Here is a 17,983-nt window from a genome sequence, read left to right as displayed (position 1 = left end):
CATACTGCACCTGGGGTCCGGTTAGGGCCTGGCGCATTGGAGGTGATGCTGGAGCGGCCATGGATGCGCTCGGGGACAATGGAGAGGCTGGGGGCTGCGCCCGTTTGCGGCCCGTCCTGGTGTTGCAAGTGCATGCGCTAAACTCCATGTCCATTTTTTTTTTTATAAAAAATCGATTTTTTGCCTATTTGAATTCCACAACATTTTCACTCCCTCTACATTATTTTCTATGAATTTTTTAAGTAGAGTTGTTCAACGTTTTCAATTTTTAGAAGTTGTAATTTTTGAATTTTAGGACTTGAAATTTTTAATTTCTAGGGTTTGTAATTTTTTTAAAATTTCTATGGTTTGTAATTTATAATTTCCGAATGAAAAATGAATTTTTTAAAATATAATTGTTCAAAGTTTTTAATTTTAAGAATAAAATAGTTTGAAATTGTAAATATTGCAATTTGAAGTTTGTGTCTGAATAGAGCCCGCGGGGTTGTGGGAGTTGTAGTCTATGCAAAAAATGAGTTGAATGATGACGTGGCAGGGACTTGAGGCATGATCCCGAGATAGGATTGTGGAGCCCGGAAATACTCAAAACTGCTGCAATGTTCACAAAATTCTCAAAGTATACGAAAATAGGGAAAATTCTCAAATCCATGTCAATGGATTTAGCTTTCATTTTTTTGGGTCTTGGGACGAATAACAATGTCAATGTCCTAAATAAATTTGCCATAGCTATCAGATTTTAGATGGTAGAGCATCGACAATAGCTTTCACGGCCAACGGCTGACAATACAACATGAGATACTATCTCGCCGATTGTATCTATCCGAAGTGGACGACCTTTGTGAAGACAGCAAGAGACTGCTCAAAAGGATGTGTAAAGAGTGTTCGAGGTTTTTCAAACACTATTCGCGATTATCAAAGCCCGTGTAGTATATGAAAAACTTCTCCTACATCATTTTTCCGTGTATTATCATACAAAACAAGATAATTGAAACCAAAGGGGATGCAACAAATTTGTTCAATGATAATACCCCCAGTAGCTCCACCACAAGAACTCTCCCACGCTAGGATGCACCAACACTATTTTGTGAGCTCCTAGATCGTCGGGCATCAGCGCACGATTCCACTGCTCACCGCTAACTCCAGGATAATCTAATCGAACATATTTGGTCGGGATTTGACAACAAGTAAGAGTTTCGGTCAAGTGAGAGCCATAAATAGTGAAAGGAATGGATAGTTTATGGATGTATAATTGCAGGTGTAGTCTTTTAAATAAGGAATGTAGTAAAAAGTTGTGTGAAGAGGGAAGAATAGGAGAGGAGTTAATTGTTATGAATGCTCTTACATCTTACCAAACCATGTTACCTGACAACTAAAATCATCTTCAATGGTACACTAAACTTAAAATAAAGCAGGAAAATAGATTCAGTGGTACTTGAAAAAAATCTTATTTTTCATTTTTGAGTAAAATATACTCATCTTTAGGTTAACATTTTATGAGTAAAAAAGGTACTCTCTCTATCCCATTAAAAATGAAACGTTTTCTAAAACAGAAATAACACTATCTCTTTTTCTTCTCTTTTATTTTACTTTCTCTTCATTAACTTACAAAACAACATTGCGTAAAATCTCGTACCGGAAACCAAATGTTTTATATCTGTTAAAATAGGAGTATAATATAGAGAATATTCTTTTAAATTTAAATATAATATAAATAATTAGAGTAAAATTACTATTTAATAGTACGATATTTACACTAAAATGTTTTAATATTTTTTTTCAAATAGTTGGAGATTTCGATGGGTAAAAGTGATTTTGAATATGTAGCACAGTAGTCAGTATTATTGACGATCGTGTTTATGGGCCTTCTTCGTATTAAAGCCCACTAAATATCGTCTAAATTTCTCAAATCGCAAATCCAATTTTGTCAGTCTCCTCTCTCTCTCTCTCAAACGAAATCGACAACTGAAACAAGCGCCTCTCTCCCAAAATGCTGCGACATGGTTCACGATCCCTCTTCAACAGAGCCTCCGCCACATCCATGAGGTGGCGCCGCCAGTTTTCCACGGATCTCCCTGCGGAGACTGCCGAAGACACCAAGTTTGTGGAGTCCTGGAAGAAAATGAACCCCAATATGGACCCACCTAAGACCCCGTCGGCGTACATGAAGCCTCGGCCACCCCCCCCTGCCAACATTCCGTCCAAGCTCACTGTCAATTTGGTGCTTCCTTATGATTCTGTCTTATCCTCCAAAGAGGTAATTTCATTATAATCATATCGTTGATGTCAATTGTCCCGGTATTTGTAAATTGGAATTGTCTTTTAATTTTGGCTATTGATTGTAGGTTATTATTGTTTTTTCCCCTCTTTTACTTTTGGCTATGGTTGTATGCTTGTTGAAAGCCCTATAGGTGGATTTGCAAATCTGAATTTTGCTTTCCAGTTTATCTAAATTCGGATTTCAGAGATTCAGAAATCGATATATGTTTCATCGCTTTGTAAGATGGGTTGTCCATACGCATTGATCTTATTGTAGAAGACCGAGACTTTCAGTTAAAAATGCTTGGCTAGTGATGAATTTGCATCTTTTGTTATAACTTGTTTTGTACTTGTAGACAGTAAGCATGTAGTTAGGGCCTTAATATGTCTTTACATGGCAATGCACGTTATAAGGAGCAAATTATAGATTTGTTCCTTATTTATTTGAGTCAACCTTATGGATTACTTGTGTTCGTGTTGTCTTATGGATTTGTTCTCTCTTTAGGTCTTGGGAAGGACCTGTAAATATTTCTCCTTATCAGTTTCTTGATAAGTTAATTGTACTTTTATGTTCAAATCCAACCACTCTTCAAAAATATTACTCTGTTACGAGGTTTCGGACTAAACTCTTTGGCTAAGAAGTCTTGGGTTTGGTGTAAACATCAGGTGCTCTCGTAACATTTACAAGTTGGGTTATCTTTTATCATTCATTTTAGATGCGAGTATCACTGAGAATAGTATGCTCATACTATTCAATTCCTACATCTATTTGTTCCCTGTCTAATTCGACGTTACTGTAGTCTCCTGTCAAGTTAATGCAGCTAACAGTATATCACATGTTTTCGAACTTGGAAACGCAGTAGGACAGTTCATGGTTAATTTGTTTTCCCAGTTGGAAACTTTCCCATTTTAATAGTACTCCCAGCAATTGCCACTATGTTACCCTATTTGGACTTAAACCTAAGATCCATATCATATAAACAAGTCAGTCACTGTAATTTAATTTATTGGAATCAAATAATCAATGTATCATAGGTACTTCATTTGTTTCACTTCTTGCTCTGATCTGTTCAAGGCGGGTTGATGTTGTAGTCAAAACTTAGTAGAGAATATGTATATTGATGACTGTGCGCCTGTTGTGTCTACAGGTTGATATGGTCATAGTCCCGGCAACTACGGGACAAATGGGTGTTTTACCTGGTCATGTAGCTACAATTGCTGAGCTAAAACCTGGGATTCTATCTGTTCATGAAGGCAACGATGTGACTAAGTATTTCCTGAGCAGTGGTTTTGCTTTTGTCCATGCAAACTCTGTTGCAGATATAATTGCTATTGAGGCCACACCAGTAGATCGCCTGGACCCAAATTTAGTTCAGAAAGGCCTTGCAGACTTTCAACAAAAGCTAAACACTGCATCAACAGACGCGGAGAAAGCTGAAGCACAAATTGGCATAGACGTACACAGTGCTCTCAATGCTGCTCTTACAGGTTAAACGTACTGTGGAGTCGATTGATTTATTTCTGCTAAGGGAATTCTTTTTGTACCCTTTTTCAAGGCTTTATGCTTGTTGATCAAACTTCGATCTCAGAATTTGTTGTGAAAGGATTTCTCAAATGAATAATGCTCCCATCTGGGTCTGATGCATTTCCCTTTAACTTGTGATCTGGTGGTGGTAGCCAGAAAACAAATTTACAATTGGATGATTTCATCTTTACAAGGTCATAATCCTGTATTCTTAACTCAGTTGCCATAAAACTTGTGTATTGTAGTCGATGAATACAATGGTATGTTGATCAAAACTGTTGTTGTGTAAACTATTGCATTCATAGATTCATATAACAGCCCACTTCTTAAGCTACATTAGTTGGAGAGTTGAAAATCTCATCACCTTATGGCTGATGTCTTGAGAGAGAGAAGGCTCTCCAAATAGGACATCCTTGAATTGCCAGGGGCTGCTGGACCAAATACATTCCAGAATCGAAGGGCCTCGTCTTCTCCGGCTGAGGCGACAGTCAGACCATCAGGGCTCTGTCGACGACTAATAATAAGTATACACACACATTGGTAACACTACAGTTCTTATTGCATCAGGTTATAAATCAGACCTGAGTTAGATGAAGAACCCGAGACGTCGCGTTGGCAGACTCTCCTATTCGGGACATGGAAGGGTACTTCCACAAGCATAACTGGTTTTGGCATTCGTAGCCGTAGCCATGCCCGCTTAATAACTCTTTGTGATGCCTGTTCCATTGTAGCCCACATATCTGTCAACAAAATCATCACCATAATCAATAAATCTTCTGATCACAAAAGGAAATCAAACAATCAAACTCGCCTGTGACTTAGTTTCTGTGCTAGAGGTGCAGGTCCCTTTTTGAGTGTTCCATAGCTTTATATTGCCATCGTCCAAGCCACCACCGGATGCCAGCACGTTATAGTCGTGAGGGCACCACGCCAGAGCTTTAACCGCTGCACAATGATGATCGAATCTGTAAACGTGATGGTTTGCGCTCATCTTGCATGCGTCCCACAAGTAGACTCTAGTATCATTTGCACCACTGGCTAGCATGCTCCCTGCAGCCGACCACTTCAAACCAGAGACTTCACCCTTGTGCACTTTCACACGGCACACTTGACTGTTCCTCACTCTCACTGTCATAAAACTCTGATCATTTCAACAGCCTTGAGACTATATTAAGGATGAATAAAGAAGCAACCTCATTTACCATCATGGTTGATGATAGCTCCACTAGAGCTTCCACAAGTTAGTGTGTGACCATTCCACGCTATAGATCCCACACGTCCACGCTGACCCTCTAACAACCTCACCTACGTAAAACACATGACAAGAACTAAAAACCAACGTCGTTAAGAGACAGAGCGAGCAATCAGCTTGTTCATCTGGCCACTTACTAGATGGAGCGACTCAGCATCATAGAGATGAATTTTAGAGCAACTATACCCCGCTGCTACAACTTCTCCATTTTCAGACCAGTTTACGCTAGCAAGATAGTCGCCTTCGCTCGCTTCTGACACTAGTTCAACTTTACAAGTGTTTGCATTCCACAAGTATAATTTTCTGTCAAGAGCAGCTGCTAGCAGGTTCGTCTTCCCCCAATCAATAACGTTGAGATAATAGTCGTGGCTGATTCTTGGCGCATCCAGGATACGAGCTTCACCCTGGCACGGCAAGCTAGTTATCATCAAAGGAAAAAACGAGCAAGAGCTTGTGAACACGTTTACCTTGGGGAATCTTCGCAACGGTCTACAAGTAAGGGTCTCGTTGTTACAACATCGCGTCTCATCAATCATAGGGCTCAGTTTTCTACTTGATTTGGGACTGCCCCTGAAAACAAGCATTTGAAATGGCCTACCTTCAGCATTCAAGGTCAGATTGCTCAAAGATTTCCTATATTCAATCTGTGATGAAAGAAAACATCAGTGGAACAGCTCATAAACTCAATTGCCACAAAGTAGAATCGAACAAAGCATCATAACTTTTGAATTTTGAGGCCATTGAACCCAAATTTAATCCGAATCAAGAAATACTGAATTGAATTTGAAATTCAAGAATAATTCGAAAATTGAAGAACTGACACTAGATTTGGTATGTGTGGGTCGTGCAACAGTGGTGTTGGTCAATGTACCGTGGGCTTGATCGAGATCCATAAGACTCCGATTTGGGATAAACCTATCGCCCTTGTCAAACAAAACAACAAATTGACAGAAATATAAAGTAATTATCGAAGAAATTGCGAGAAATCATTCAAAAGAATAGGTACCGGAAAATCATATTTGACGGGGCTGTCGTGGAGGCGAGTTGGAGAGTACCAATCGGAGGCCAGTCTCCAATCAGTCTCATTATCCATTGTTACTGCTTCAAAAATTTTGCGGAATAGTGAAAATTATGGTTGAGAGGAATTCATTTTCCAGATGAAGACTGATGCTATTTGGCGCCAAAGGCGTTGCGTTTTGTTGCCGTTGGATCTTGTCAAAACCGTTAATTTTTTAACCCTTCCTCTTCTTAATTTCATTTTCTTTTCGATTTTTTTAAATTTTCTTCGAGTCAAAATGAAATATGTCTATATATAAAAGAAGTTGTTGAGATAATTACCGCCTCCAACCATACACCAAATTCCATTTTTGGTGTAAAAATGTTCTCTAACCATACTCCATATCCAAATCCATTTTTGATTTTTTTTTTCTAATGAAACAACACCAAATTTAAAGTAAACACCAAAATTGAATATCTACTGCAAAAAAAATTTATATATTGCATAATAGTTCTTATAATTAAATAATTATACTGCCATAATTTATGTACTGCTTAGATAGTTGAATCAGCCACATTATTTGCACATATTGAGTAGAGATATGTAAGCTTGTTGTACTAGGGTCTAGGAAATCTTTTACACACATTTTTTTTATGGAATTTGCAAATAATTTTCCGAATAATTAAATCGGAATTAGCAAGCTCACCATATCTTATGTTTTTTTTCTTTGCAAATAATAACTAATAAATTTACTAATATAGGAATGAATATTTCCAAAAAAAATCTTGTTATTGTTGCTTACCGTTATAATTATGTATCAATAGATTAGAAGTTGTTCAGCTGAGATTCATTCATTACTAAAGAGCTATGGATAGATGTCGCAAAACAAAAGCAAGTCTTTATTAAGAAAGCAAGTTAAACCTCAATGCATTAAAATAAAATTAAACACGAACAACAAATGATTGTAATAAAATGAAAAACGTAATAACAATCTAGTAAATCAGAATCGGATCCTCCAATATTGTCAAAGTACAAAGAATATGCTCTAATTGCAGTCATCTGGTTGGTCTTGTTGCTGAGCTCTTTTCTATAAAATGTGTTTCCGTTCAGCTTGAAAATAAGCACGACTTTGAGGATCGTCTATGGAGCTCAAGTTCATAGCCATTATTTTATTTTCTTCTCTCATTGTTTTGAGTTCTTGAGCCACCTTTTGATTTTCCACAAACTTAGCCATGTGATCATTTGCTTTTTTAATACCTTCGTTTAGTTCCTCATTTTGTTTTTAAAGAGTAGCAATAAGAGATGTTGTATTCTCGGATTGCTTTTTCTTTCGTTTAGCCTTCTTTATTCCGATTGGTCTTGATGAAAAGGAACCTCCCTTTCCCTCCTCATCATCACAACTCATAGGAAATGAAGACAAAGTTTGAGAGCAATGCAAAATATGAGTCTGGCCTTCTGAATTAGAAGACTGAATTCCACGTGATGCTTGTTGTCTAGAGGTCCCTACATAATCTTGGAAATTTTCAAAATTCTTAATCATTTCCCAAACATGAGAAAATTTCCAACCTAATTTGTAGTTTGCATCTTTCTTGAGCAATTGTATAGCTTCATTCATCTACAAATGGTTATAATCAATTAATCACAGGTACATAAGAGGAAATTTAACATTAAAAACTATGATTAAATACTCACTATGTCAGCATTTGAAGAACCGCTTAGATTTCTTGCTTTAGCTGCTCGGATACATCCATGAAATTTCTTTGCAGCTTTTTCAATCGTTTGAATACGAGCTTGCATAGATCTTTCTGTATGCTCTGGCCAAAGTTACATCTCTAGCTTCATTGAATCCATCTTTGATACGAGTATATCTATAGAATATCCCCATATCTATATTATTTCATATATTATTGATTTCCATATCTTTCCTACTTCTTGATCACTAAGTTAGGTTATTAGGGAGTATTATAAATAGGAGTCGTTGTTATCTTTTGAAGGAATCATGGAAGAAATATAATTATCTTTTATCATTCTGTCTTTTATTTTTCTGCAATTTACTTTTCCTGTCTTTCATCGGTTGCTCGACGGAATTCCTTCTATGAACAAACCTCTTTTATCCGGTGATTTATCACCATTATTCTCCGATACGAGTTTACTCGTATCATTTGGTGCTTTCATTCGGTTCTCATCCTCCGAATTTCTGCCATCATGTCATACACCTACACCGCCTACCACCATCACCAATTCGACAGACAGTTCGCCTTGCCACTGCCCATGCCGAGCCCCACATCGTGTTGGTACTCCCAGAGACTAGACGTGCAATTTGGGTACCCCAATCCAGATCTGGCGTGCCCGATTCCCGCGCTACCCTTTAGCGTGCCAAGGCCCTCTTCGGTGTTCTATCCGTGCCCCGAACCTGGCCCTCCCGATGGGCACCCACTGTACACCCCTGCACAACCGCCTTACCAGCCCTTCCAGCCGCCATCGTCTCCATATCAGCCGCCTTACGACGGTGTTGGCCATACAGAGCCTCTTGGCATGGCATGTGATCCAGTGATGCCGAATTTGGAACCGAACCTACAGTTGGCTGCCTTGGTTTCACAGCTTGAGCACTTGGCCGCAACTGTCGAGCAATTGGCGTCTCGGATGGATGCAAACAAACGCTGCCTGGGCGATCCACACGCCGCGATGAGGTCGACGAGCCATCTCCGCACAGCCGCCCCACTGGCCGCTACAACTGCTGTCTCGCCCACGAATCTGCCCCAGCTAGCTCCTCCGTGCAGCCCTGATATCAGTGGAGATGAGGGCGAATTGTTAGACGATGACCCACTTCCACTAGCCGTGATCTCTCAGTCGGGCGACTCCAATACCATTCTGACATCAGTCCCTCATTCTGTACTTGTTTTCCCCGGTTCTATATAATTGGGGATTTCAGAGGGTGTGAAACACGACCGTTGTAGTTCTTCTCTCGGCAAGAGAAGAGTTACAGAGAAATTTCACAATTTTGATGATATAGGTTTTAATGATGACGCGAATCCAATTGATGGTGATGTTGCAAGAATGAATCATCGAACAACATCACTTGACGGTGATACACGGTGAAACCCTTAACGATGAATTTTGGCAACCACAATGGTCATCCTTTGATGATTTTTGATGGAGGTGATGAAGGGAGATACTCTATTGTTCGGTGTGCGTTTGATCCGGGAGGAGATACCTCGCCAGAGCTTCGTCTTTAATTCTCGTCGTGGCTTCATGGTTTCCACCTTGAGGACAAGGTTAATTTTAACCGTGGAGGAGTTGATACGAGTATATCTATAGAATATCCCCATATATCTATTATTCCATATATTATTGATTTCCTGTAACACCCGCACTTTTTGAACCATAGCCGAACAAATATCACCTTGCATTAGTTGTTATTTCTTGTTTGTTCGGGTTTTAAAATGTGTGCGATCTCGATAATCATAAAAAAAAGGACGTTTAATAGTTTTAGTAAATGCGGTGTAAAAATCTATGAGTTCGTTTAACACAAGTTCAAATAGAATTTGTAAAGTCCTACACTATTACAATTTAAATATCGAGGATAAAGCAAAACAAGGAGACGTGCCCCGAATCTCGGCGGTTGTGCACGTTCCGGGACCTCCAACTTCATTTCGTGCTCCTATCTATTTCTACATCGCACACTTCTGGAACCTACAAAAGATAGACAAATATTAGTCGCATCACCATCACATCTTTCAAATCAAGACAAGACTTTTGACGAAATCACATCACATCAAAGCACGAGTCCCAAACGACGGCACACGATTCCCAAACGACGGTCGTACTTGCTAGCCGTCATTTTGAGTGACGAGATGTAATATTCTTGCCATTTTTGGTATATTGAATGATTGATTTGCCAACTTGCTCCTTTTAGTAAAAAGTCTCTAACTCTTGTGTAATAGTTTGCTCCCTTTGAAACATAGAATTACCCATGTAGAACCATACATCCTCTTTACCTATAAATACTTCACCACCTTCTTTCATCTTCCTTTTGTTTCTCAAAATAAAATCTCCAACATCATTAAAGAAGAGAGCAAGTGAGATACGCATAGTGAGTTCAAGGAACAAGAGGATCAAGCTCTCTCACCCATCACCCTTTACTCCACTCTTCATGGAAGGTAAATGCTCTTAAAACCCAAGTGTTATTCATAGTTCTTTCATTTATTCTTTTTGCCAAGCATGACAGAAGAGATAGCATGCTCAACATAGTACCACGAATTTAGGTATCTCTACCAAATTCTCAATATCAACAAGTTCATATTCTAGTGAAATAACCAAGCATCCGATAATTTAAAGAAAACCAAGCCCAAGTTCATATATATCCTCATAACTCAAATTAAGTAGAGCATGACCTTTGCGATAACCATAAAAGCAATAATAATAATCGGGCATGAAGCATGATTGAGAACTTAGCTTGTACGAGTGCATCTTTGAGCACCTACCGAAGGGGCGCCAGTCCGCCGCTGCCACCTCGCTCGGAGCAGTCCGCCGCTGTTGCTGCGTTCAGCAGCATCACACGCTGCCGCTGCTGTCACGCGGCGGCAGCCCTACGCGCAGAACCCCCCGCCGCTGCCGCCTCTGCCGGGAAGTCGCCGCTGCTGTCACACACACGCAGCTGCTGCCACGCGCGCACAGATGCTCGGCAGACCCCACTGCCGCTGCTGTCACCCGGTGGCAGCCCCTGCTGCCCCTGGACCGAGCAAACAACGTTGCCCTCTTCTCCACTCGCTCGACGAGCTCGGTGACTGAAATTTAACCTTAGAAAGAAATGTGAGTGTGTGTATAACATATACATGTGTTATGCGTGGCAAAGAAAAAAGGAGGGGAAGAAGAGGAGAGGGAGAAGAAGATGTACATGGAATAGTAACCGGCGACGGCATCGGAGGTCGAACGCCGCCGAGCCCTTCACGGCCGAGAGCAAGAGAGAGGGAGAAGGTGCGACGGAGGGAGTATGAAGTGTGAGATACGGTTTACTCTTGTTGGATCCAACTAAATTGATTGGACATTCTTTTAGTTAGGCCGAATTAACGAGAATGAAAAAAGAGAGAGAAGTTAAGAGTTTCTTTTAAGTCTTGAGGTCCTTTTAAATTAACAAGCTTTCAATTACTCAAAGTATAGACTAAATGTTTTAAATTGGGTTCAGAGATTAATTGCATAAGTAACTGAACCTTCAATTACTCACTAAAGTACTTGATCGAGAAATTTAAATCTCCCGATGTAATTATCGCAAAGAATTGAAGTCGTTTGAACAAGATAAGAACGTAGGATGCACACTCCCCCCCTTAGGATCATTGCATATCATTCTTTATGAATGTTCTTTAACTAATTAGCTCGTAATAATCTTTCAAAAAGGATTTTTGCGAGGAGTTTAATTTATTGAAGTGGATCTTTGCTTAGAGCTATGTATTTTGGAAGCATCGAGGTGGGCTTTCTAACCTATGTATTAATGTGGCTTTGTGAATAATATTTCAAGCCTATTTTAAAGTGATAATGATTTTATGTTTGAGCTTTGCTATCCTATACTTTTATGTGGATGAACTTGTCAAATGTTACGAATGATTTATGAAGTGATTGTTTATTTAAAATCGCACTTTCTTTTCTACAAAAGATTGTCAATGCCATAAATGTTTTTGTTTTGTCGAGATGCCTATCTGTTTGGCTATGCCAAAATGAATGAATGAATGAACGGAATGATTACGAACTCCAATAGGATTGAAATTCCTATTCGAGTAGTGTGCACAAAAGAAATGGACCGTGAGTCATCGAGAGGGTTGGCTGGTCAATGTGTCGTGGAAGGTGACACCCTTCCCGTCACTTAAGGAATGTACAGATATGGCAGATTGATGGAAAGAACTTAGACTGCGGTCGAACTTTAAGCTCACAAATAACTTAGTAAGCTCGGGCCTTTTAAGATAAAACCCCCGAGTGTTACTGTGATGGCATGGCAACAAATCTTTTATTGTATATATGTATCTTTTGGCAAAGTGTTCACTGAGTACTCTCGTACTCAGCCCTGCATATATTTCTAAATGTGCAGGTTGAGCCGTGGATGAAGGGGTGCTGAGTGAGATTGGTGCTTTTTGTATCTCTGTAGGACCCTCGAAGACATATGTCTCCATACATATTGTCGCGTTCAAACCTTTCTTCCGCTGTGCATTTTATCATTGTCTTGTGATAGACTTATTGATGAGAACTATGATAGGAATGTGAAGTACAAATTGGTGAACTCTTTTTTTTTTCTTTTTTTTGAGCCTGCATGACCATGTAAATCCCTTGTGAAATCCTAATATCTCTCGTAATAAAATGGACGTTTGGTTCACGATTGGTTTCCTTTTTATTTCCTTCTTATTTTCCCTTTATTGTCATGATTTCCTTTCTTTGCTATCCTTAGCAAAGTGCGGTCGTGACATTTCCATATCTTTCCTATTTCTTGATCACTAAGTTAGGTTATTAGGGAGTATTATAAATATGAGTCTTTGTTATCTTTTGAAGGAATCATGGAAGAAATATAATTATCTTTTATTGTTCTGTCTTTTATTTTTCTGCAATTTACTTTTCCGGTCTTTCATCGGTTGCTCGACGGAATTCCTTCCGCGAACGAACCTCTTTTATCCGGTGGTTTCTAGCCATTATTCTCCGATACGAGTTTACTCGTATCAATCTTTCACACGCTTCCAAAATCGTTGTGCTAATTGAGATATTCCATTGATTGGATCTTGTGAAATTTGCATATAAATTTGACATAAAAGAATGTCTTCATTCTCTAAATAACTTTCTTTACGAATCGACATTTTGTGAGGAAAATAGCAAATGTAGTTTTCTCTAATTGATGAGATTCTGTCATTTATATAGGGAGAGTAAGAAAGAGAGTCTATACTCTATAGTATCCTGACTATATCATCCAGTCCAACTTTTGAATTATTATGTTTAGGATGTTTGAATTAGTATGTTTACAACTGATTTAGAGAAACTTAGGATGTTTGAATAAGTATGTTTACAACTAATTTAGAGCAATTTAGGATGTTTGCAACTGGACCGAGTCAGTATTTTTTACCTTTTCTGTAGGAGAAAATTTGTGTGTTTGCAACTAATTAAATTTGACTTTGAATTTGATGTATTCAATAAATTCATTTTTAGGAATCTAAATCGTAATCATCCAACCACATGCTGCCACGTGGCAAGTATAAGCAACATAATAACGATATTAAGCAACAAAGGATGACACATAAGAATTACCTTAGATTGCATAATAGACTGTTTATGTTGCATAGTACAATTTATTTTTGCATTATAGACTAAAATGCAAAATAAATTGCATTTAATGCAACATAAACTATCTTTTATGCAATCCGCTCATCTAAGTCATCCACTAAGTTTGTTGTTTAATAACGTTGTTTTGTTGCTTATATATGCCACGTGACAGCATATAATTGGAAGGATGTTGTGATTCTAATTTGAGTTATTTTTGAAGCACACCTCTATATATACATATACTTTGTTGAAGCTATACTCTATTTCTATTTTTAAGTGATGATGAATCCCAATTGTATTCTAGATAGTTCTTCATCTTCATCAAGATGAAGATGATGAAAATTCTAATATGATAAACACTTACCAATATATGCAAAGTATGCAATGAAGAATCAACAATAACAACCTATTGATTCAACACCTTTGCGACCATCAAAGTCTACAAATACATCGTGGATCAATTCTGGGGCATATTGTCATCAATCGTGATTGAGAGGGTGCCCACACTAGATTGTACAATGATTATTTTGCAGATAACTCATTATATAATGAAACCATGTTTCGTAGGAGATTCCAGGTGGCTCGTCCATTGTTCGTTCGCATTGTGGATGCAGTTAAGGAACACGGTGACTACTTCATACAACGACTAGATGCAACCGGAAGGCTTGGACTATCATCTCTTCAAAAGGTAACAACAGCTATTCATATATTGGCGTATGGTTACTGATGAGTAACCATATTGGCATATGGTTATTAATGAGTATGTGAAAATAAGTGAGAGTAGTACCATCAAAAGCCTAAAATGTTTTTGTCGTGCAATAATAGAGATCTTTTCAACTCAATATTTGAGAACTCCAACGGCTAATGATATTGCTAGACTTTTATATATTGGCGAGCAACGTGGATTTCCAGGGATGTTAGGCAGTTTAGATTGTATGCATTGGAAATGAAAAAAATGTCATATAGGATGGAGTGGTTCATATCCAGGTTGCAGTGGAAGTCCTACAATTATTCTTGAAGTTGTAGCTGATTATGATCTTTGGATATGACATGCTTATTTTGGATTGCCTGGCAGTAACAACGACATCAATGTGTTTGAATCATCTCATCTTTTTTATAATCTCACTTAAGATATCACTCCTCCAGCTAATTAATGTTATTCAAGGAAAAGAATACAATATGGTTATTACTTAGCTGACGGTATTATACCCAAATGGTCTACGGTTGTGCAAACAATTCAAGAGTCGCGTACATCAAAGACAAAATATTTTGTAATGAAACAAGAGGCATGTAGAAAAGATGTGGAGCGTGCATTTGGCGTTCTCCAATTACGTTTTGCAATTGTAGCAGGACCAGTGTGTTACTACTGGGATAAAGAAGTATTGTGTGACATCATGATTACATGTATAATATTCACAATATGATAGTTGAAGATGAGCGTGACCTTAGTTCTCCAATTGAAGTTGCTAGACAAACGCCACAACCCGAAGTTGATATGATGACAAATGAAGATGTTCGATTTCAAGAGTATATGGCCCGATATGACGCAATAAGTAATAAAAGTACTCATCTGGAACTTCGAAATGCACTAGTTGATCATTTGTGGGAACAATACACAAATTTTGAGTCTTGAATTTTAGCTATTTTTTATGTTTATCGTGATATGTTTTATTTAATTGAGATATATTTAAATGTGTTTCAATTTATATTTGAATTTTATTATAGTAGTTTAGTGTTTTTTAATTTTAAAAGTAGTGTAATTTTTTTGAATATAAAGTTTATTTAATACATAAATATATTAATAAGTAATTTTGTATACTTATTTAATTTACATAAATATAACATTATCTTTATTTTTCCCTCTCTCTTATTTTACTATCTCATCTTTAACTCACAAAACAACTCTACATAAAATAACGTGCCGAAAAACAAACGTTTCATATTTATTGGGACAGAGAGAGTACTATAAAATAGTTAAAGTGGAGATAATGTAAAATAAGAGAGAGAATATTATAAAGAAGAGTCTTATCTATATTATGATATCTCTTACTTTACATTTTATCCACTTTAACTATTTTATACTACTCCCAGCGTCCTAACTAATTTGAGTTGTATTCCCTTTTGGGATGTCCCAACTAAGTTTAGTCATTTCCGTTTTTAACAAAAAATAAAACATCCAATCACCCTTACTTTATTCCAGAGAAAAAATTTAGTGGACTCGACACACCACGTGACATGATGATGTGGTGTGTTCCACTAATTAAAAATTGACAAATGGAAATATTAAGAATATATAGATTAAATTATATAAGGTATTTAGTTCTCGTTTTAGAGAAAAAATTCAGTGGACCCGACACACCACGAGACATGATGATGTGGTGTGTCCCACTAATTAAAAATGGACAAATGGAAATATTAAGAATATATAGATTAAACTATATAAGGTATTTAGTTCTTGTATATGGAATATAATTTTTAAATTAAAAAACTTTCCATATTAATACTCGCATATACTACATAATAATATATTTAATTTTTTTCTATCATATATTCACATCATTTTAAGACTAATTTATATTAAGTGATTTTTTTATTTTGTGTAATAATAAAATAAAATTATATAAATACTTTTAATTTCATGCCTATAGGACTAATATGATTAATTATGATTTAGTATATTAACAAATGGAGTATTATATTTTTATTTGTAATTTTTTCATATATAAATTCAAAATGAAAAAAATAGTAAACTTAAAGTTAATGTATTGTGATTATTTGAAAAACACACAATACTAAGTAATTAATTAATTTTGTCTAATGGTAAAATAATACTATAAATATTTTTATTTTCGTGCATAGTACTAACACGATTTATTATGATTTAGTTTATCATTATGTTTTTGTATTTTCTATTTTTTTTTTCATGTGTAAATACAATTAGTTGTACTAATATTTTTCATATATAAATACAAAATGAAAAAAAGGTAAACTTAAGTTAATGTATTGTGATTATTTGAGATGCATACAATACTAAAGTACAGAATAAGTGTTGGATTGATCGAATGTGATCATTGATTTCGGGATTGAAATTCCAATTTTTAGTTTCAAACAATTTCCACAATCGACAAGCAAGACGACGACGCCACACACACGCAGATCTCAAAATAACGACCGAAATATGAAAACTAGGTTAGGTGATTTCAGCCTCGCCTTAAGGTGCATCGACGATTACAAGTTGCGATCAACGCCGCTAGTTGGGCAGAATATTATTTGGAAGCCTACTACGTCACGCCAGAGATGAAGACGAAGCAGTATGAGGTTGAAGGGGAGCATGAAGTGACGAGGGCGCAGCCGGTGGGCTACAGAGAGGAGATGACAGGGGGGGAGGCAGCTGCAAGAGGAAGCCGGTGGAGGAGGGCGTCGCCGGAGAGGAGGTTGATTCGTGTTCCTCCACCTCCTTCGTGTAGAGAGAGAGAGAGAGTATGCATGAATGTGATGTTTATGTCAAAATATGGAACAAAGTTAATTTCCCAAATTATCCCATGCAATTTTTATTAATAGAAAATGAATACTTAATTTAGTCATTAGATTAAAATAATGAGTAACTGAGATTTATTCTCTAGTTATACACTTAAAATTAGTTAGACCTGGATCACTCTCATCTATTAGTAGAAATAGACAAATGAAGTAGAATGTTTATTACATTAATGAGGATAATTATGACATTGATTGTGTCGATCGACTATTAATTACATGAGTGATTTTTTGTGGTGTGGATCATGCGATGCCATGGACAAAAGACAAGCCCATTTAGAAAAAAGGTTAAATTACTAAATCTTCTATTAAAATAATTTTGCATCTTTTGAATTTATGATAATAATGTACTCCCTTCGTCTCTTTGCAATACATGTATTCTTCTAAACATGAGATTTTAGAAAATTGTATTAAGTAGATTAAGGAGAGATAATAAAATAGGAAAAATAATAAAGTAGAAAGATGAAAAGAGAATAAAGTAATAGAAATGAGTTATATTATATTTTATATAAAAAAAATGACTCAGTTACAGTGGGACAACCCAAAAAGAAATACGACTCAGCTACAAAGGAACGAAAGGAGTATTACAATGTGTAGTATATTGTTTAGAATAAGAATGGGAAGAAGTGAAAGAAGAAGAAGAGAGAGAAGAAGTCCAATAGAACATTTACACCGAAAAATGGATGACGATTGCTAATTCTGCACATCGATGATGCACTTGTTGCCCGTGATGAATACTTCCTAGAACGACATGTCGGATTTGGCTGCTCTAGCCTCTTTATGTTGCAGAAATGCATGATAGAACCACTTGCGATTTAAATGTTTAAATGTTTAACTGAGTCATTTAAATGTTTAAGAAAAATCTTATAAATGTATAAGCAAACACCAATATGGTAGAACCACTTGCGATTTCGAGACCGAGAGAGATGGCTTGTAAATCAGCTTCCAAAACCGAGGAAGCACTGATCCTCTTCTTGAACCCTCGGATAATGTTACTCCTCAAGTCTCGAATGATGCCCCCGGCTCCTGCCTCCGATTGCCTCCATATTCCTTTTGTATTGATTTTAATCCACCCGTTGTCCGGTGGAATCCATCTCACGAGTTTGATCAACTTGCGGGCATTAGG

The 17,983-nt window shown here is 37.1% G+C and overlaps 2 protein-coding genes and 2 pseudogenes across 2 annotated transcripts; 2 read left to right on the top strand and 2 right to left on the bottom strand.

Moving 5' to 3' along the window:
• Positions 1–1,905: 1,905 nt before the first annotated feature.
• LOC125190426 (ATP synthase subunit delta', mitochondrial-like) lies at positions 1,906–3,912 on the top strand. The gene is made up of 2 exons (XM_048087742.2): positions 1,906–2,254; positions 3,405–3,912. The coding sequence occupies exons 1-2, from the start codon at positions 1,988–1,990 to the stop codon at positions 3,747–3,749; spliced, it is 612 nt and encodes a 203-aa protein (XP_047943699.1). The 5' UTR covers positions 1,906–1,987; the 3' UTR covers positions 3,750–3,912.
• Positions 3,913–4,084: 172 nt separating this feature from the next.
• LOC125190424 (cell division cycle 20.2, cofactor of APC complex-like) lies at positions 4,085–6,161 on the bottom strand. The gene is made up of 8 exons (XM_048087740.2): positions 6,040–6,161; positions 5,855–5,956; positions 5,501–5,677; positions 5,171–5,437; positions 4,984–5,086; positions 4,593–4,909; positions 4,363–4,521; positions 4,085–4,285 (listed from the first exon to the last, which is right to left on the bottom strand). Exons 1-8 carry the CDS (start codon positions 6,124–6,126, stop codon positions 4,142–4,144), a joined length of 1,356 nt encoding a protein of 451 aa, XP_047943697.1. The 5' UTR covers positions 6,127–6,161; the 3' UTR covers positions 4,085–4,141.
• A 734-nt stretch (positions 6,162–6,895) lies between these two features.
• Positions 6,896–7,645, bottom strand: LOC148926347 (uncharacterized; annotated as a pseudogene).
• Positions 7,646–13,542: 5,897 nt separating this feature from the next.
• LOC125189806 (uncharacterized) lies at positions 13,543–15,029 on the top strand (annotated as a pseudogene).
• Positions 15,030–17,983: the final 2,954 nt, after the last annotated feature.

Source organism: Salvia hispanica, chromosome 5 (genome assembly GCF_029641045.1).
Source record: "Salvia hispanica isolate PSC_SH4W2 chromosome 5, Shi_PSC_v1, whole genome shotgun sequence".
Taxonomy (NCBI): Eukaryota; Viridiplantae; Streptophyta; class Magnoliopsida; order Lamiales; family Lamiaceae; genus Salvia; species Salvia hispanica.
The sequence above is the reverse complement of the archived record's forward strand: the minus strand, read 5'-3'. Positions and strand labels throughout refer to the sequence as shown.

What these genes read in the sequence shown, in the direction of transcription:
- LOC125190426 (XM_048087742.2), top strand. Translation starts at nt 1,988, where the DNA reads ATGCTGCGACATGGTTCACGATCCCTCTTCAACAGAGCCTCCGCCACA. An exon ending in CTGTCTTATCCTCCAAAGAG is followed by an intron (nt 2,255 to 3,404) that starts GTAATTTCATTA and finishes TTGTGTCTACAG; the next exon opens with GTTGATATGGTCATAGTCCC.
- LOC125190424 (XM_048087740.2), bottom strand. Translation starts at nt 6,126, where the DNA reads ATGGATAATGAGACTGATTGGAGACTGGCCTCCGATTGGTACTCTCCA. An exon ending in CCACACATACCAAATCTAGT is followed by an intron (nt 5,678 to 5,854) that starts GTCAGTTCTTCA and finishes CTTTCATCACAG; the next exon opens with ATTGAATATAGGAAATCTTT. An exon ending in GCACAGAAACTAAGTCACAG is followed by an intron (nt 4,522 to 4,592) that starts GCGAGTTTGATT and finishes TTTTGTTGACAG; the next exon opens with ATATGTGGGCTACAATGGAA.